General features: G+C 37.4%; 1 protein-coding gene across 1 annotated transcript; it reads right to left on the bottom strand.

Moving 5' to 3' along the window:
- Positions 1–832: 832 nt before the first annotated feature.
- Positions 833–21,419, bottom strand: LOC127228905 (glycine N-acyltransferase-like protein). The gene is made up of 6 exons (XM_051194010.1): positions 21,267–21,419; positions 12,896–12,991; positions 10,933–11,040; positions 5,676–5,802; positions 4,726–4,900; positions 833–1,733 (listed from the first exon to the last, which is right to left on the bottom strand). The coding sequence occupies exons 2-6, from the start codon at positions 12,971–12,973 to the stop codon at positions 1,331–1,333; spliced, it is 891 nt and encodes a 296-aa protein (XP_051049967.1). The 5' UTR covers positions 12,974–12,991; positions 21,267–21,419; the 3' UTR covers positions 833–1,330.
- Positions 21,420–22,214: the final 795 nt, after the last annotated feature.

Genomic DNA, 22,214 nt, shown 5'->3' with positions numbered 1-22,214 from the left:
AAAACAGAACTATCATGTTCTCTATAAGTCCTTCTTTGGGGCATATATACAACTTCATAAAGACAAACTCTCTGTGGAATTATTCATAAATTGCTAAGACAGGGAAATAACCTAAATGTCTGCTGATAGACAAATGGAAAAAGAAACTATGGCATGAAAAATGTATATCACAATGTAATAATGTTGTCCTTTACAAGAATAAGTTTTTACTATTTTCCATAAAGCGAATATTGGGTGATATACCAGGTGAGATAAGTTAGGCATAGAAAAACTAACACATAAATTCACTTATATATGAAATTTAAAGCAATTTTTAAAAATACAGAAATAGAGAACAAAATGCTAGTTACCAAGATTATGGATGAGGTGACAAAATTTCTCACATGTTAATAAGAAAATCTATAGGTCTTCTTATACCATGAATATCATAATAACATTGAGATTCAGTATGAGATTTTAAATAGTCTTTTGTTTATTATTTATTCTTATTTTATGCACATTAATGTTTTGCCTGCATGTATGTCTGTGTGTGCATGTCAGATCTTGAAGTTATAGACAGTTGTTAACTGCCATGTGGGTGCTGGGAATTGAATCAGGGTCCTCTGGAAGATCAGTCAGTGCTCTTAACTGCTGAGCCATCTCTCTAGCCCCGAGATTTTAGATACTCTTAATGTCAAATGAGAATATAGTAAATATGTGAGGTGATAGACATGCAAATTTGTTTCACTATAGAAAACATTGTTACTGTCTATTTCTATCCTCAAAGCCTCATGTTGTACACCTTTAACACAAAAAATAAATTTTCTTAAAAATTAGTCTTCCAGATACCATATCCAACTAGAATAATATATTTATTCATGTAATATTTAACATGGTTATTAAATAAAAATCAAAGGTCTACCAGTAAAGCAATCCACTCAAAGTGCCTGTTATGAAGAGCACTCAAGCTCCTAAACTAAGGAAATAGTATGAGAGAAAAGCATATAGTATTCACAAGTCAGCACCATACCCTGACACATGGGCATTAATTCACATGAGGATAGTAATGTGCAGCAGAATAGAAGTGTCACTGACATCCAGAGTGTATAACACTGAACAAAGCCAGTGGCTCGGGGGAGAGGTCTGGCCATGCTTCATCTGCTGGATCTAAGAGGCAATTTGAGGATAGGGACTGTAGTATACTGTTGGACATTCAGCCCATTCCTCCAAGAGGGCAAACAGTGCCCTCTTCTTTATTGATCATTACAATATGTATTTTCTCTATGTCTATCACTCACTCTTCCAGCTTTATTATAGCCTACCCAACACAGCCTAATATTCTGCACCAGAATTACAGAGGTACACAATTCCACTGATTCCAGTCACAGGGCATAGGAACATGCTGCAGAGTATGACTCATTTTCTGTATGGTTTTGTTCGCTCTGTCTGTATGATTATATACGGGATAGCCAAGTTCATCCATAACCAGGGTCTGAGTGTGAATGATATGAGAGATGAGACCTTGTGCCCGGTAATCAGGCACAGTGCCTGCCATTCGTATTTCCCCTGTTTGGTCCATGAGAGCCCAGGATACAGGGGTCCCTTCAGGTCCCTTAAGACATGAGCTAGGAAAGGTTTGGATACAGCGCTCAATGAATCTCTGGCTCCTCTCGTTGCCCCCAAAATACCAGAATTTATCCACCAAGGCAGCATGCATAACATCCAGCGATGAGAGCTTAAACATCTCTTGGTTGCTGTTGAAGAAAAAAAGAAAAACAGCAGTCCTAAATACCATGCACAGTGAAGTTTTTGTCCCTCCCCACAAACTCTGCTGTGAGCTGTGAGAACTGCGGTGATGGTATGCATCAACTCAGAAGTGTCTGGCTAGCCATGTGACAGTAAGCAGCTAACTTAATGCCCCTCTGTCCCCCTATTGTCCTCTTCAGAAGGGATGAGTTAATAGCTATTCAATCAGAAGACAGAAATTAGTGTTATTAAGAGGTCTTGTCTTATAAGTAACCAGGACTGGGCAACATAAGCAATTAATCTTCACAGAAACTCAGTGCTGTTCGCAACATAGCTGTGACCCATGTGTCCATAGGAAATAGAGCAGATGATGTCCCATAGATAAGAAAAATGAACAAATAAAAAATAAGTACTCAAAAGCACATGCTAGCAAGTAAAAAAGCAAGATTTTAGAAACATGGAATTGTGTGTGTGTGTGTGTGTGTGTGTGCACGCTTGCACATATATGTATATGTTTATATACATATACATACATATGATTGTTGGGTGGTTTTCTCAGTCTTATTCAGCCTCACTCACTGAACCCACAGATCATTCATTCACTAACTGTCCAATGATTCCCCTGTGATCTTCTCAATTCTATTACATCAGCACCAGGATAACAGGCACACAATCACATCTGGCTTCTTTTGGATATGCTAGGGATCTTAACTCAGATCTTCAGGCCTGCATGGAAGGCACTTTATAGACTAAACCTTCTTCCTAAACCTCATATTATGAAATCTTCAATACTGGTTTCTGAGAGTCCTTGGCTGCCATATTGAGGCAATTCAGGATCAAATAGAAGTTCAAAGGGTCAACAGTATGGCATATAGACAGTGCCTTCTATGGATACTAAAGTGTGAAGACTCCTGTAATGGGGTAAACACTTTTCTCAGGATGAATAACCAGATGTTCCAGACTCTGGTCACAACCATGCCTTTCATTATCCTCATCAGAGCCACTCCACCATCAGAGCCTATTTTTTGTTGTGAACCATAAAAAGGGGGGGAGTCTCCTAGTCTCCTGTCCTGACTGTCCCCTGACAAGTGGACCCAGTGCTGCTCAGGGTGGGAATGTGCTCTCTATGTTCTAATGCCCTTTGCAAAGAGAGCAAAGTGCTTTCAGGCACACTGAACCAGGGGCAAGGCGCCTGGGATTGAGCGCCTGCTCATCAAGTTCCCATCCCATCAGCTTTCAGTGCTGTTCTGTGCTACCCTGGAAATCAATGGAAGCAAACACTTTACCTAGATGTTCTTAACTGGAAAAAAATTTCTCTGTGAAGTGGATTGATTAAACACATAGTTACTAAGAACCAACATAAACTGACAAGCTAACATGGAAGGGGGAAAATCTCATTGGGCCATACCTATAAGGAAGCACAGGAAACTAACAATTGCTGAGAGCAGAAGAAACAGCCTTCTCCAGGGATGAGCCTCCTAATTGTTTATCCAACCCTATTGGTCAGCCATGTAATCATATTCATACAAGTAACATCAAACAGTCTGAGAATGTTGTAGTGTGTGTGTGTGTGAATCTATAAATTTGAGAAGGAGCAAGGGAGGCACAGGATAAAAATGGGGAAATGACATGATTATACTTTCATTTCTAAAACCAGAACTTATTATGTATTGGGTACTGTTCTGCCCATTGCCCATTGTGGATCTCTCTCTCTCTCTCTCTCTCTCTCTCTCTCTCTCTCTCTCTCTCTCTCTGTCTTTCTCTGTGTGTGTGTGTGTGTGTGTGTGTGTGTGTGTGTCTTTCTCTCTGAACAACACAAAAGGGATTCTTGCTCTTTTTTAAAAAAATACATTTATTTATTGATTGATGGGACACACAAGTGGAGGTCAGATGACACTCTGTGAGAGTGGGTTGTCTCCTTCCACCATGTGGGTGGGTCCCAAGGATTGAACTCAAGCAAATGCCTTTACCCACTGAGACATCTCACTCACTCACTCAATATTCTTACCTCTATGAATATCTAAACATTGTGAAAGGCTTTTAGCAACACACAAGTGAATATATTTTTAAAAATAAGCTGATTTAAGCTAATGAAAGTACAATAAAGGAAATAAAAATAGTTTTCATAACAATTGTGAGTGACTTTTGATGGGGTGTTCTGAAAAGAATTGCCAATATAAATAAAAATGAGACTATAAAAAACAATAGCAGGCATGCATGAGAATGAGAGAGAGAGAGAGAGAGAGAGAGAGAGAGAGAGAGAGAGAGAGAGAGAAAGAGAGAGAGAATGTGTGAAGGAAATTTTGGTCAAGGAAAAAGTAAATGCAGTGCCCCAGAGGCATGTGTGAACATATGAGGATCACGGAGCAGAAGGACAGAGCTGCTGGTGGGAGGGAAACAGGAACAAGATGATGGCCAATAAGGGGTGAGTGCTTGTCTTATGGAGACCAAAGTGAGTTTCAACTTCATTTAAAATGTGCTAATAATTAACTTGTGACTGGATTAGGGAATAGTTCAATCCTTTAAGTGCTTACTACACACAGAACATGAGGTCTTTGATATGATCCCCATAGACCATGCTTGTTAAAAACTGGCTATAGCAGTACAAGTCTGTAATCATTGCTCTGGTGAACAGGAGACAGGTGATTCCTGGACCTGGCTGGCCAAACAACCTGTCCTAATCAGACAAATTCCCATGAGAGTTCTCATCTCAAAAGGCAAACAAACAAAACCAGAAAATGGATGGTGCCCAAGGGAGACAGCGCCTGAAGTTATCCTCTGACCTACGTATGTGTGTGCACATACATACAAACACATCAACACATACATGTATGCACAGATAAAAAAACTGAAAACAATTACCAAACTGTTTGTGACATTTGAAGAGATAGATCACTCAGTCCATGTTATGTTTTTTAAATAATTCTCCTGTGTAGAGAAGTTATGGAGCTGCTGTAGTGAGAGTCTGGAGGGGAACAGAATATTATCAATCCAACTCACATGGGCCGGGGTCTACCAGATTTATTATGTAAGTTCTCTGTATCCACCATCAGGGACGGAACCAGTTTCTTTGCTGTTTGGGGCATCATGTAGAGAACACACTGTGTTCTCTTGACTTTGACCAGCTTAGCAGCTGCAAGGCCCATTATTGCTTCATGCAGGCTGGATTGTGAACCTAGAAGAGAGTGAAACAGGGAATAAGTAATTGCCCATCCAGGTCAGAGAAATAGTCTGAAGATGTATATAAGATTTAGTCAGAAAACCTTGCCTATGTATGGTTCCTATGTGTTCATCCTTAAGTTATTCCCTGAACATGTCTCTGGTGCTCAGCAGAATACTAAAAATCCTCTCTATGTCTCTATGAACAGGAGCATATTAAATAATAGCCAATCTTGTTTGAATTTGTTATATACCCAGGCTTTAATGTTATGCTAATTCAAACCTCTCATTGATTCTGTTTTAGGATCTTTCAGTATCAGAATTTTTACACATGAGAACACTGAGCAATAGCAAGGTCATTTGCTCAAAATTCACAACTTGCAGGCTGAGGTGGGGATTTCTCTGTGGCTTTAACTCCAGAGGGCACACCTAAAACCACACTAGATATAAACCTTGGTGTCCTGACAAGTGCTCCATGCCACAATAAGCTGTCCTTCTTGCTCCAGGAACAGAAGGTCAGAGGTCAAGCTCTGTCTCCCAATGAGTTGTCTTGAGGACTCCTGAATATGTCTTAAAAATACATTCAGCTAACCAATAACTCCCTAGTCACTGCTTCTATTGATGCCATAGCTTGTAATATTTGAAATTGGTTCCATCATAGAGGTAGTGGAAGCCAGACCAAGGAATGTGCATTAGGTTGGGATTCTGAAGTTTACAAAAAGAAAAAAAAATGATTTCAGGATGAAGTGTCCAGGGTGGAGAGCAGCTAGCACACACTCTTGTCCCCATACTTTGGATCTGCAGATGTTGTTTCCAGTTGATAGCCTCTGGTGTGCCAAGGAATTCCAAACAGTTCATAGGATCCTTAGAATAGAGTTGGTAAGTGTTGGTATGGGGATCAAGGTCATCTGCCATCTCCTATTTGGTTGGGCAATAGAGAATAAATACAATTGGTTATTCCGTATAATTTCAATATTTCTCATAACTTCATTACAATCTTTTTCCTATTATTTTAAAACTTAGTCTTTAAAATTTTTCATAGGTATGTGCAACACATTTGGTCATACTCACCCCCAAACCCTCCTCAAACTCCTCAAGACCACTCCCAATAGATCTCCTTTCCAATTTCACTTTCTCTTTTTTTAAAAAAAACAAAACATTAAGTTCAATTAGTGACATCCAAATATATATGGATTTGGGGTCACCCAATGGTCACTGCCCAAAAAGAAGTGGCTCTCCTTCTGGCAGCAGCCACTAGCATCAGTCAAGGCTGGGGGTTCAGGAACTCCTTTCCCATCCTTGCTTGAATCTTCAAACTCACTTATTAAACTTTAGCATGGATGTTTTCTTCAAACGTCAGCAGCACTTAATTATTAACATCATGAACCCAAGTCAAAAACTCCACTCTATTCATTGAATTTTTTTCATTAAACTCTATTAAACTTTATGTATAGGTACCATTACAATTTAAAGTCAACTGAAGAAAGTTTATGAAGCATACTCGGGAAAAAGAAGAAAAGTGATACTGTCAAAGACCCTATAAGTCTTCTTGTTCCAAACAGCCTTAAAACAATGTGCTTTTTTTTCTCTTGTTGTGTACAGAGTGTTGGTGCAGGGATGTGGGATGTGCATCGAGGTTAGAATACATCTTTGAGTGTCAGTCCTCATCTTCCACTTTATTCGACACAGGACTCTGTCAAATTTTCAGGAATTCTCTTGTCTCCAAATCCCACCTCTCTGTAAAAATGCTGGGATTCCAAACCTGCACTGCTGTATAGAGCTTCATGGACCTTCTAGGATATGAACCCAGGTCCTCAAACTTGCACAGCAAACTATCTCTTTGGTCCATAGACATACTTTTAACACAACAATATTGAAATTGCAAGCCAAACTTGGATTTGAACTTTTATTTATTTTTTTATTTTTATTTTTCACTTTATTTACCAACTTCAGTTCCCACTCCTTCCCCTTCTCCTGCCCCCCCCCCCGCCTCCTCCCTTCCCAACCCCATCTGTAGCACCATCTGCTGCCCCCCTCCTGCAACAGATCAAGTCAGATAACTGTCACCCACATTCAGAGGGTCTAGTTTGGTTCCATGCAGGTTCCCCAGCTGTCAGTCCATATACACAATAAAGCCATACAAAAACAAAATATGCCTTTAAACCATAAAGTACAAAGCACCACTCTTAAAAAAAAAAAAAAAACAAAAACAAAAACAAAAAACCATTCATTTCTGACAAAATCTCAAGGTTAATAAATGACAACTTGGAAATTTGCAGATAAAGGGAAGGACTGAAGGAAAAATATTCATCCAGGGCCAGCTAGCCAAAAAATATTGCACAGAAATGTCCTTGCAGATAGGCAAAACTACAACTGAAAATCCATCTAATCATGACATTTGAAAAACAGATGTTATTCACTTTTACATTTTAAGTAATTTAAAATTTAGTATGTTGTTTGGTGAGTTTTTCAATAAATGCTATTGTGTATGTTTAAGGTGCATGTGATATTTTGAAATACATACATAATAACAATAATATTTCATATACTGAAGCCATTTAGCAGACCTGTTATTTCACATAATTACTATTCTTTCTTTGGTAATAGTAGCAAGAAGTCAACTAATTTAGCAGCGTATAATACAGTAAAATTGCATATTGCACATTAGATCTTTGGGCTTGTTTAGTCTACATATCTGTTTATTGATGCCTTTGGCATGGACCTCATGGCTCATCACCATCAGTTACATGGGTTTTGGTTTTGTTCAGATATATAGAAAAACTTTTTCAGATATGTAGAAATTTTTAAATTTTTAAATTTTAAAATTCACATGTAAGTGAGATTATAATTTTTCTGCCCATTTACCTCACCACAATGTCTTTCAGGTTAATCTGTATTCTAGAAGAAAATAGGATATCTTTCTTTTATTGTTAATAATATTTCATTGTATACAGATATCAGTTTCCCATTCATCTGTCTGTGGGTTCCAGGGTTATTTCTTAGGCTTTATAAATAATTCTGCAACAAATATGGCTATATAGGTACTTACAGCACTGATTTGTTAAATATTTCTATATATGCCTAGAAAAGGGATTACAGTATCAAATAATGGTTCTATTTTTGTATTGAGGTACTTTCCTCCTATATGTGAACTATTAAGTCTTGTCAAAAAAGAGTATTAGTATCAAATAATTTGTTCTCATCCACTGACATGGCCATGTGTAGCTTTGATGAACCACAGCCTCTGGATTGCACGTGATAAACCAGCCTCGCACGATAGTGAGTCGCTTCACTTGACCATGGAATACAGTCTTTTTGATAAGTCATTGAACTGGCTTCCTAATATTTTATTGATTGTGTATTAATATTCATTATAGAAAATTACCAATGGTTTTCTTATCTTTTATGGCTTAATGTGAAGGTGATAGTGTCCTCATAAAATATATGTAGAAGAATTCTTCTAGGTCTATAATTTGTAATAAGCAGTAATAATCTAGGTATGGTGATACAGGTTGTAATCCAAGAATGTGGGAGGCTAATAGAGGAGGATCAAGAATTTGGGACAGCAAAGTGTTGGTGGTGCACACCTTTAATCCAAGAACTCAGGAGGCAGAGGCAGGCAAAACTCTGTGAGCTCAAAGCCAGCCTGGTCTACAGAGCTAATTCCAGGACAAGCTCCAAAACAATACAGAGAAACCCTGAAGAAGAAGAAAGAAGAAGAAGAAGAAGAAGAAGAAGAAGAAGAAGAAGAAGAAGAAGAAGAAGAAGAAGAAGAAGAAGAAGAAGAAGAAGAAGAATTAAATAAGATGGTGGTGATAATCTGGGACAGCCTGAGCTACAGAATGCTAGACGGAAAGATGCTATCTGAAAAACGTTAACAAAGCAAAATAGCAAAATAGAAAAATGAGTACTAGTTCTGACCCTTCTTGGGATGTTTCTTGTACTCAGTATTAAACCATTTTGTCCTATGCTTTGGCTTGTTTGGTTTTTGTGAATGTTTTCATACAATATATTTTGATTACATTCTTTCTCCTTCCAGGTTTTCCCCTAACTGCATGTTCGTTCTTTGTCTCAAAGGGAAAATAAAAGCCACACAGAAGAATGAAAATCAAAACAAATTAACAAGAACAAAATGAGACAACAATCCAAGTAGTGGTGGTGCATATCTTTAATCCTAGTATTTGAGAGGCAGAAGCAGATGAATCTCTGTGAGTTCCAGGCCAGCCTGTTCTACAGAGCTAGTTCCAGGACAGCCACACAAAGAAACCATGTCTCAAAAGAACTGAGAGAGACTGTGTGTGTGTGTGTGTGTGTGTGTGTGTGTGTGTGAGAGAGAGAGAGAGAGAGAGAGAGAGAGAGAGAGAGAGAGAGAGAGAACAATAATCAAATCCAAAAACAAAACAAAAGATGTGGAGCTTGTTTTGTATTGGTCAAGTACCAGGAGCCTGCCCTGGATGATATACCCACTGACATGTCATTGGAAAAAACTGATTTTTCCTTTCCCACCAAGTATCAATTTCAAGTGAGGTGGGACTTCGTGCTTCTCCTTCTCTGTGCTGGGGTTTTGATTGGTTTAAACTTGTACTGGTCTTGTGTGTGCTGTCACAGTCTCAGTGAGTTCATATGTGTATCAGCCTGGTTATGTATGAAAGATGCTGTTTCCTCGAAGTAATCCACCACTTCTGGCTCTTACAATCTCTCTGTGTTCTCTTTGAAGAGGTCATTTGGAGGTTGTCATTGCTTCTTGAGTTTCTATTTGCTATTGGTCTCTTCAGCCTTTCTATTTGCTTCTCATTCAATCTTTTTAAGATACATCTTATGTATACACTCTTGATTACCCAGCCTTGGGCATAGAAATATTCATATTAGTTCCTTATGACTCAGTTCATTTATGGTGTCTGCTGTAGTATCTTTGCATTAATTTTCACTTTATTCACTTGCATCTTCTCTTTTTTCCTTAAACTAGTTAAGAATTTGCAAATTTTGTTTATATTTTCAGAAAATTAACTTTTTTTTTTTATTCCTTCAGTAGATGTTGTATTATCTGGTCTATTTCTTTTCTGGTATTTGCTGTTTCTTTCCGCCATCTAATTTTGTATCTATTATGTTCTAGTATCTTGAGATGTAACTTAACTGTTTATACGGGATCATTATTCCCCACATAGAATTATTTTTGTTCTGAACTTCATTGAGAACTGCTTCTTTAATATGTGTTTTCAGAACACCATAGTCTAAAGTGATTCTAGATATGATTTCAATGTGCCTAAGTTTGCCCAGACTTGTTTAGTAGTTTAGTAGAGAGTGTTTTCACATGTACAAGAAACATGTTCTGCTGTTGTTTGAAGGCAACTCTGGTGTGCCAGGTCTGCTTTGTCTAAAATTTAATCCAAATAGAATGTTTTATTAACAATTTTATGCCTTGTTTCCTATCTACTCCTTGTTGAAGTGGGTTATTGATGTTTTTACAGTTATTGAATTGATATCTATTATTCTCATTGTGTTCATTAATATTGGCTTTATATGTTTCTAGTATTCAATCTAAGTGTATTTATATGTATAATGTAAGTATATGTATAATGATAATCCAATAATAGACATCTTGATCCATGTGAAAATTCTTGACTATATGTCTATCCATGAGCTATCTTTTTATACCTGTTCATATCCAGTGTGTTTTTGTATTTTAAGTGAGTATGGTCTCTTATATTGTGTCTTTGCTTCTTTTAATCATTTATCTTCTCTTCACCTTTACATTGAGCAACTTAATTTATGTACATTTGAGGTTATTATAAAATAAGAGTGTGTTACTGACTATTTATTAGTTATTTCTTCTTTTTTTGGTTTTGATCCCATGCTGTTTTCATCTCTTATCTCCCTTTGTGTATTTTTAGTTTAGAGTACATGTGCTTATCTTGTTTCCATCAAGCACAGGGACCCTGGCATCACCATAGTTTATCTCTGTTACCTTGTAGCCTACATATTTCTGGACATGTTAGACACACAGCAATTTTAAACCTAGAATTATATCCATTCCATGATACAGCTTACCTGCTCTTCAGGACGGACAATCACTGTATTAAAATCAGGCCACTTGTCCACCAGAGCCTTGAGTTTGAATGGGTTTCCCTGGTTCATGTGGAAGACAGTCCCATAAACCTAAATATTTCAACACACTTAAAGGTTAACTCATTACATAGGGACAGAAAAAAGCCTTGATTTTGTTACCAGAATAAAGTTGACTCCTATAAAATTCATGTGTTTAATCATATGATATCTAGCCCAATCTTCAAGTAATACTTTATTATTCTGAAGTAGGTAAATTTTTAAATAAAATCATGAAACTATTATAATACTTAAATATGAATATACTTTAGTCATCACTCAGTCTCACATCATAGAATTTTGTCCTATACATTTCAATTTTCTACCAATAAGCATATGCCCATATAATTATATAAACAATGGGATTTCCTAATGTATATGGATATCACATATACTGTACAAAGACATATCTCCATGTCAAAAACAGAAATTTACACAATAATGTTTTATAACTGCCTAATAATTAATATTTAGGATGAATTACAGTTGGCATGTGTGATAAACTATATTCACTGTTTAGAGAGAGAGTTTCTAACTACAATACACTCATCTTTCTGCTACCTTCAGTGAATACTGATTAGTAATGACTACAGAAATATTGACTTCTTGATTCTATTCACTTTGTATGCAAGCACACCAGCACCTGGAATTGTTTAGCTGCTGCAGTGTTGACCAATGAATTTTTTGATCAAAGATATTTAAACCTGACCATAAACTCTATTTTGAATAATACCTTCCCTGTCTCATCAGAAGAAGCAGTGACAGAATTACAGGAAGCTCATGTGTCTTAGTCTATGAATGACAGCTATAAAGGTTGTCAGGGCATCTGGGTAAGTTAATAGAATACTATAAAGTCCATATTTTTCATCCTCACAATCATTTTAATAACTGTACTAAATACATTTTCTTTCTGTTGTACAGAAGAATCCAGGTATACCAGTGGTTAACAAAAGAAAATGTAAACCCACAGGCGTCTCTATCTAATGCTTTGGGAACTTAGTGTTTGGTGTGGGTTTTTGTTTGTTTGGTCTGTTGGTTTGTTTTAGCTTGTTAGCTTGTGCTATTGTAAATGGTAACAACTTCAAGTTTTTTATTCCAGTTATTCATTTATTGCTAATGTATACAAATAGAATTAAGTTGTGCTACTTGTATATTGATCTTGAATCCTTTCACCTTGTTAAACTAATTTCCAAAAGATTTTTTTGTGGACTCTAGGCGACCATGACCTCTGAGAACACACTACGTTTTAATTCCTCCCCACCCCCTTCAATATGTGTTACTTTAAATTATCTTTCTTATATACTGGTTAGGTCACCAATGTTTCATTAAATAGGATTAGGGAGAGGGGATATCATTGGTTAGTGATCCATCTTTAGCAAAATATTTCATTTCTTTGCTATATAGAAAGATTTCAATTATATATCATGCCTACACACTTTTTTTTATCAAATTGAACAAATTCTTTTTACCTACTTTGCTGAATTTCATATTTATCAAGACAATTACATTCTGTCTCACATTTTTCTGTACCTATTAGTAAAGATCAAGCTAAGTGTGGTGGTATACTCCTGTAATGTAGGTACTTGGGGCTGAGGCAGGGTAATGATGAGCTAAAAGGCAGCTTGAAAACACCCACTGTTATATAAAACAATTCCTTTGTAAGCAAAAGATAATGCTCTTGAGTCAGCAAATATCACCTAGAGCCAATCATCACATCACCACTCACTATGGCATGGTCTAATGAGGCTTTGATTCCCTCTTCAGTTAAAATTGCACAATATGCCTCCCTTGCCTCAGGGTGATATCAACTAAATATCCTAGAACACAGGTCAGTAAATGTCCCTTCTCTTTACCACCTTTTCCTTAGACACTTCATAGTTCTTTTTCCACAAGAATGTTCCATGTTCACCTTTAAAGACTCAGGAAGGTGTTTCCTTAAGGACTTCTCCAACACCTGCAGCATCTGTGGATTTCGCAAATGGAGCATCTTGGCAGCTACTTTATCCTAAAGAAAGGATTAAGAAATGTCAAAGACATCTGTTATGAGGTGCTCTCATCTATATATGTGATAGTTTAAATAAGAATGGCCAGCATAGGCTCATATATTTGAATGCTTAGTCATCAGGGAATGGCACTACTTAAAAGGATTAGGAGGTGTGGCCTTGTTGGAGGAAGTATGACACTGGAGGAGGAATTTGGGGTTTTAGAAGCCTAAGCCAGGCCCAATAGCTTGTTCTTCCTCTTCCTGCAGTCTGTGGACTTGGTTGTAGAACTCTAAGTTGCTTCTCCAGCATCATGTCTGTCTACATAGCACCATGCTCCCTACTGTGATCACAATGAACTAAATCTCTGAAACTGTAAGCAAGACCCAATTAAATGTTTTCCTTTATAAGAGCTGCCATGTTATGGTTCTCTTCACAGCAATAGAACACTGACTAAGACAATATATGACAGGAAAGCTATACCCAGGATATCGCAACAATATGGTTACCAAAATAAAATGTGAACAAATGATAATGTCAACTGACATACCAGTATAGATAGAGGAATTCTCAGAAGGCTTCTTCCCTAGATGAAGCTCTACAGATAATCAATGGCTACTGAGAGAAGAGGAATCAGTCTTCTCCAGTAATGAGGTTCCTGATAAGTTATCCAATCCCAAGAGGTCAGTCAGTCCTAAACAGCTATGATAAACTCAGCAAGTTGTATTTGTAAATTTTCAAGTGTGTGTATGTGTATGTGCATACATGTAATAATAATCAAAGAGTAAAAGTCATGAATTTAGAAAGAGTTGGGATGGGGTACAGGAGTTGGAGGAAGGAGAGGGAGAGGAAATGATGGTGTAAATATAGTGCTCACATAAGTAATTTTCAAAAAATTCAAATAGAAGGGTCAAAGACTAAGAGCTAGAAGACAAGCAGATGCAATGGGCAGTTCTAGTTCATAACTTGAACTATATTCCTACTGTTCCACGGGTGCCTCCTATACTAAACTTTTCATTAAGTGGAAGAAGGGATAGGTGCTTCTGTGTGAAATGATTATGAACATAATTTTTCAAACTTTGAAAATATTTCTGAAGATTTTGCTATCATTTTTATAACATCTACAATTCTAGAAATAAAGGGTACATGAAATTAACAAATATGTTCAAAGCATATATGGGCAAATTTTGATAGGGGTATGTGGGGGGGTATACTAAGCAAGTACTCCACCATTAAGATACATACACTGATGAGTTCACTGAGTGACTTTTCTTGATACAAACACTTGTGGGTTTGAAACAAACTGAAAAGAATTAAGATGGATGGGTTATCTGTGTCATTGGCACGTGGTAAATGAGGTCATAGTAAATGAGATAGTAGTCTGTAAGAATACCACAAAGCACCCAGCTCTATGCTTGCTCATTGTCAACCTATCTTTTTGTTATTTTTTTCATTTTATTTTTTCAATCTATCTTAATACCTAAATGAAGCACATCATTTCTTGATGCGGGCAACAAAAATGAAAAACAATGGTGCTTCTTCTGAGCCCTTCCATGTGGATTATAATAATGCTGTAATAAACAATTACTAAAGTCGACAATGTGTTAGATTGCGAATTTTGCACATAGATAAAAAAATTAATAGGTAGATGGATGGATGGTTGAGTAGGTAGATAGTTGATAGATAGATAAATAGACGATAAATATTCTTTAACCTTGATGCATTTATTTTCTATGTAGAAGGATTATCAGTACTTTATAGTAAAACTCAGCAATTTTAAATTTAATACTTTTATGAGTTTTGGTAAATGTCTGAATTTGTTTAATTAGCTCTATAATAATATTGCAGACCATTTCCACACACAAAAAATGTTTGTTTCCATCAATCTCTTTATCTAACCCTCTGACCCAAGAAATCATCACTAGCTTTCAAACTCTTTAATTGTCCTTCAACAAAAACACCAATTAAAAAATTATTTAGTATATGCTTATATATTAAATAGATACTGGAATTGTGTTGCATTTTTATTATATGATATATTAAATATTTTTGACACTGGTTATTTTAATAATAAAATTCAAGTTTTTTATACTTCAACAGTAGATGTATTTATTTTTTTAATCAGTGGATAGAATTCATGTATGCATGAATCATATTTTCTTTATCCTTCAATCTTCTTTTGGACACTTGCCCTGTTACAGTTCATAGGCATAAAATTATTATGCTAGTAAAATTATATATTCATGAGAATGTTTTCATTTCCAGAACTACAAGGTATATGCTTGACTTTGTAATTGCTTGTTTTTTTTCCAAAGGGAATGAACAATCTTTCATAGTGATAGTATAACATGAAAGTCTCATTGGCTCTTCTCTAAAATAATCAACACATGTCTATGCAGCCATAATCAGGAACCATTGAAGCAGTAATCTGGAGCCTCAGCTCCTCATGGAAAAACCAATAGGGCTCATTGTTAAGGCAGATCAAAAGGCTAAGGCCAACAGATCAATTTTCCAAGGGATTGGCAATGCTGGATTTTACCCAAACAGTGTGAATCAGCAAAAAGAGTGGTTGAAGAAATCATCTTAATACAGATTAGGATGGATGAATGGGGAGGGGCAGAAGGGAGCTCAGGAAGATAGCAGGAAAAGAGGAAGGAGGTGAGGCTACAGTCTAGATGTAAATTAATTAGTTAGTTAATTAATTTTTTAAAAAAAAGAAATTTGTATTTGGTAAGCAGCCCACTAGAAGGATCATCCTCTCCATCTCACATGGGTCTTGCATGGGCCCTCCTTGTTCACCCAGGACAGTGATAAATACAGACCCTCAAAATCCCCATTTTTTGCTTCATAAATGATGAGCTGACCTCATTAGTCAATCAGAAAGTAACTATACAGATCAAATTTCTGTACTTACCTCTGCTCATCATGCAGCATCCTCTAACAGCTTCCACTAAAATAAGTCAAATGTTCCCTGATTCCTAATAGATACTGCTGCTCAGTCCATGTCACAAAGTTCTCTATGGCTCTACTTATTTCTTTGTCATAAACAACTAAACTGTTCATCCTCATCGATCTGTAAGAACAAAGTCTGTGTTAACCAACCTGACCCAACTTCAGTTAATACTGCCCTCATCACATGATTGAACTTTTGCCCACTCTCAGCCTGAGCCAACACTCCCACAGAGAAGCCTCCTCCTTGCCATGAGAACTCTCCAAAGGCTCGCTTTCTCTACTGTCTAAAAGAACATCTGCTTCCTACCTCTTTGCAGATCATAGGGTCTGACACATCTCTATTGCAATTCTTCCAACCTCCTGCAACTTGTTTTGCAATTATCCTGTATATAATAATTCTGTCCTTCCCTAAGCCTTGAATCATTTCTTAAAAAAAAAAAAAACTACAGTTTCACTGTAAGTTTACCTTGTGACTAGCACAAGAACCTGGGTGTCTGCCATGTTCATCCATTCATATAATAAACCATGGATGAAAACTTGGTGATTGTTTTTGTAAGGAGTCAACTTTTTGAGGTTGAATAAAACTATTTTGAAAGACCCTTCCTCCCATGAAGTTTTTTAATTAGAGTAATTTAAGTAGAGTAGATTTTGTGTTTGAGTATGTGTGTGTGTGTGTGTGTGTGTGTGTGTGTGTGTATGTGTGTGTAGACCAAAGATTGATAATGAGCATTTTCTGCAACTTTTCTCAATCTTATTTTTTTCTTTTCATATGTGTATGAGAACCCATGTGAGCACCATGTATGTGCATGTTCACATTTGTGTTTGTGTATGCTATGAGTACAAGCAGAAGTGTCCATGGGGACCACAGAACAACCTTGTTTGAGTCAAGGTTTTTTACATCTTCCTGTTGCATCTGCCGGGCTAGCCTCGTGAGCTTCTGGGGTCTCTTGTCTCCTCCCCTCATTTTCCATGCTAGGATTATAATACCTGCTTTGTGACTCCTGGGGACCTGAATTCTGGGCCTCCTGCTTGCATTGTAAGTACTTTATCCACTGATCCATTTCTCCAACTCCTGGACTTTGACATTTGTTTTTTGAGATAAGCTCTATAATGAAGTTTATCAATTCCGCTATGAGCCCCAGAGATCCCCCTGCTTTTCCCTTCCCTGCAATAGGATAGGCTCTGCTGTTGTTTCTGGCTTCTTACATGAAGACCTCATGCTTCTGCTGCAGGTTCTTAACCAATTGAACCCATCCTCTCTGTGTCATTTGTTTTTTAACTCTTTTCTCATGCAATACACCCCGACCACAGAATGTCTTGACCAGAACCACTGAAGTAGAGTCAGATCCAAAGGTAGGCTCAGGAGGATTCACTTAGTCTTGTACTCTTTTTCAGTGCTGATTACAGAGCCCAGGGCTTTATGTGTGAGTTCCATAGTAGAAATACATCTGCACCTCTTCAAAGTGATTTTTCTTTTAACCACTAAGTCCCGGTCTATTAATCATATCTATGGGAATGCTCCATGGAAATCTCTTTAACACAACATCATGCTGTAGTACCCCTGACTTTTCTTTATTTTATTATTTTAACACTATCTTCAATTCCTTGTTTTGAATTTCTAAGTAAGGTGGTTCAGTATAAGCTGGTAAAAGAGAGAATCAAAATAAGAAAAGATACCAAAGAAAGAGCTTTGGAAATTCACAGAAAGGATACCTGAGCAGTCAGAGATAAAGATGGATTACCATTGATTAGAAGCAAGCAGAACACTGCTAGAGATGCACAGATCCCTGGTGGAGAGAAAGAAGAAGCCTGTTGTAATACATTTATGATTTGATAAAGCTTGCCAGAAGGATCAGATTGCAAATCTAGCCATAGCCATAGAAGCTGGGCAGTAGTGACACACACCTTTAATCCCAGGACTCAGGAGACAGAGACTGATGGATCTCTGTGAGTTCAAGGCTACACATGGCTACATGAGAGTGAATCAGTCTAAAAAGAGAAACTGAATTTATGCCTTTAATCCCAATCCTAGAGAGGTGTATAAAAGACAGAAGCCCAGTGTCTCAAGCTGGATTCTGAGATTTAGTTTCCAGTCACTGTGAGAACAGGATCTCCCTATCCCTTGGTAGAGGTAAGAGCTACTAGCCGGCTGCTGCTTTGCATCTGATCTTTCACCTTGAACCCCAATATCTATCTCTGGGTTTTTATTATTTGTGTTACAGAAGCCACTTCCAAAAGGACCAGGTGGGATACAGGCAGTTCCATCTTGTGAACAAACTAGTAGTCCTCACTGGATTCAAATTCAGTTATGAGTCTGTAGGAGACAGAGACTTCCCTGTCAACGAGACTTGGAGAACAGTGTCTGGATGCCATCTTGAAAGAGAAGATACTGTCAAAAGTTGAGTTACTATGTGGACCTGTGGTAAGGGATGTGGATACTCAAACCTTGTGACAATGGAGTATAGTTGCCCTTCACTGCTGGGAACTCCTCTGCATACATCCTCAAATCGTTTATTCTTCTCATCCTAAATGCACACCACATTATCAGATAAAAATTGACATCTCTTCAGAGTAGCACAGTTCCTAAGAGAAAATTCTGAATCGCTTGAGTTGAGGTCTAGGTTTAACAAATTGACAGCTGGATGATTGCACAATTATATGACTTCTCTGTATCCCATGTTCCTCATGGATATGATAAGAGATAATCATAGTACGTGATCCCTACATTTTATAGTAATTTAACGAGTGCATGAGAACAATACCTGGAACACTGTAGTGATCTATAAATATTACCATTACTATCATGAGCTGACAGTGTAATATGTAATCAGATTGTGAATTTTTTGTATGTGTGTCAACATTTCAGGATTAGTAACTGGACAGACCTATGAGAACCATATACTCTACAGGATATTATTTCTCTGACTATAACCTTTTGGACTCCAGAAATACTACTTAGAAATCATGAATATAAAAAATTAAATATGAACATAGTTGAACAGATGTCCTTGTTGTATGAATGTGCATCTTTTTTAACAAGATCTCCCAAGAAAATTGGAAGCATGGAGGGAGGGGAGAGGGAGTTAGGAGAAAGAGACGGGGAGAATAGGAAGGGAGAGATGGGCATGAGGAACAGGAAGATTGAGACAGGGAAAGAATAGAGGATAACAAGAAGAGATACCATAATAGAGGGAGCCATTATAGGTTTAAAGAGAAATCTGGCACTAGGAAAATGCCCAGAGACCTACAAGGATAAACCCAACTAACAATCTAAGCATTAGTAAAGAGGCTACCTTAATGCCCTTCCATGATAATGAGATTGACAACTATCCTATACGCCCTGCTAGAGACTTCATCTAGTAGCTGATGGAAGCAGAAGCAGGCACCACAGCTAAACACTGAGCCAAACTCCTGGAATCCAGTTAGAGGCAGGGAGGAGTGATGAGCAAAGGGGTCAAGACCAGGCTGGAGAAACCCACAGAGACAGCTGACCTTAACAAAGAGGAGCTAATACACACTAGTCTGATTGCTGGGAAACCAACATAGGACTGACCCAGACCCCCTGAATATGGGTGCTAGTTAGGAGGACTGGGCAGTCTGTGGGGCCTCTAGTAATGGATCAGTATCTATCCCTAGTATATGAATGGACTTTGGGAGCCCATCCCACATAGAGGGATATTATTTCTCAGCCTAGACCCATGGGGGAGGGCCTAGGCCCTGCCCCAATGATATGACAGTCTTTGAAGACTCCAAATGGAAGGCCTCACTCTCCCTGGAGAGTAAAGAGGGGATGGGCTGGGGTTTAGTGGGGGTGATAGGAGAGGATGGAAAGGTGAGGGAACTGAGATTGACATGTAAAACAACTTTGTTTCAAATTTAAATTAAAAAAGCCAAAAATATAAATTTTTATTTAGTTGATGGCTGTCAAAGTCTATTAAATGAAAGAATTATGAAGTATTTATATTAATCCAATCAATTGCTCATTTTACTTGGTGTAAGGATTCATTCTTCATTCAACATGAATATTTATGACTTTCTTCAATCCATATGTTGAAATTCTAACAGCCACTATTTATACACTGAGCAGTGAGACTTTGGAACTAGGTCTCATGGACACTTCTTTTATGGACACACAAAGGCAGTGTCCCAGAATCAGAAAACATATTGCCTGATATTAGTACAGCACTTTGATCTTGCACCTTCCAGCATCCAGATCTGTCAAAAGTAAAGCTGCTGCTGTTTATGAGTGTGCTCTCTTACGGAATTTGGTTTGAGCAGCCCCAAGAGTCTAACACAAAGTAGCCAAGCGTTGAGGAGCATGGGGATTTTTACCAGACAGCATCTTTTTCAAGTCCCAGTAAGATGTACAATAGTGGAACAGTAGCATTCCAAGAGGTCAATTTGACATTTCCACTAGAAGCATCTCAGAAATTTCATGCAAACAAGAAGCAAAGTGGAGTTTTGTGCCAGAGTAGAGCAGGAATAATAGTGAGTATTGCCTAGCATATTAGGAACCAGCTTCAGCACATGTGCACTTGCACCCTGCCACAGAAACATGTTATCAACTAGTTCAGGGAAAAAGGGGGCAAACACACATTGGTGAGCTGCCAGTGCTGGCCATGGGTAAAGTCCTCTTGTAAATGGCATTTGGAAACTCCTTATGAAACCACTTCAATCTTTGGAATTTATCAAAAAAAAAAAAAACAATTCATGAATAAAATACAGACATGTCACCCTTTATGTGCATTCATATATATGACACAAAATGTTTTTAAATTAAAAGTCATTGATAATATAGTTGCATTATAGATAGGTTCTTAAATATAGTTTTTGTGGATTTGAATAAGTAGTTCACATTTTCTAAGTGTTCGCATATTTTTCATAGTGATTTTACACAGGGAGACTCACTTATATTAGTAGTCCAAAACATTCTGACTATCTTAGTATGTTACAAAATAATATTTGCATATACACACATACAAGCATGTATATATCTTGTCTCAAATAAATACCACCTGAACTAGCACACTTCCAACCTCAACTACATTTTCTCTCACAGATCTACAAATAGCAAGCTTTTAGTCTCTTCGGATTTACCAATTCATAATAAGACTTGCCTCCATTCAATCAAGAATTTCTTACAGATCCCATCAAATTGCTGTATATATGACAGCTGCCTAAGTTTCACTAAATGAAATCTTCCTTTCTCCCCAGACATACTTTTCATCACCTATTAGCACTAACAATTTCTATCCATGTTCAAAGGAATATTTTAATGCATCCCCGTCAGTAGAGAGCTAAAAGGAGCTGGAGAGTTCCCGAGAGTCAGCTTTTCTTTGCCCTCACCTGCAAAGCTGTCTCCTCTTCAGTCTCTACAGACGTCCGCCGGAAACACAGCAGCTGTAGGCTGTGGTGATGAGACTTTACCCCCAGAGTACATGGACTAAGCGGTGCTTTGATCCAGTTTCTAGGAAGCTGTTGAGCAGAAGTTCTTAGAACATGTGTACCACGCTATGTAAACTCAAACAGCATGAGATCAGGCCCCTCCCTTTGTAGTCCTTGTTCCAGAATCCTCTCCGTAACTAGGAAGTTAGCAGTGTACATTTGGGGATCTTTTCCAAAAGACTGAAAAACTTTCTGCTCCTAGAAATCCCACTGTCCCTTGAAAACTGAAGCCAGCCTACCAGGAGCTAGAGGATATGTGGGTATACACATGAAGCAGAATATTATTTGGCCATAAAGGCATACAAGTTTGATATGTGCTATAATATGGATTATTTTGACTACATTGTACTAAATGAAATTAGCTAGTTACAGGTGACAAATATCATTTAATCCCACTTAGGAAATCTATGTACAGTAGGCAAAGTCACAAGCACAGAAGGTAGAATAGAGGTTACCAAGAGCTTTGGAGGTGAAAAGTTGTTGTTTAGGAGATACAGAGTTCACTCTGGGAAATGGTGATATAGACAAGGGCATAGATATTGGGGATAGTTGCAAGATATTGTGAATATATTAACACTACTACAGTGCACACTTACAATAATTAAGACATGTTATGTAGACTTTACCACAATGTATGTTAGATATAAGTGAATATGTATGTATTCTGTAATCATACACACATGTATGTGTATGTGCATATATGCACATATTGCATGTATATAAAAAACAAAGAATAATCTATTCATTTTCTCAGATATCAGATTATATTCCTGTCTATGAATCTCTATCATTGTATTTTTTATTAGCTTCATACAAATACATTTTGGTTTTTTTCTCAGAATGGCTGAA

Source organism: Phodopus roborovskii, unplaced genomic scaffold, assembly GCF_943737965.1.
Source record: "Phodopus roborovskii unplaced genomic scaffold, PHOROB, whole genome shotgun sequence".
In the NCBI taxonomy this organism is placed as follows: domain Eukaryota; kingdom Metazoa; phylum Chordata; class Mammalia; order Rodentia; family Cricetidae; genus Phodopus; species Phodopus roborovskii.
This window is presented reverse-complemented; position numbering and strand designations above follow the sequence as displayed.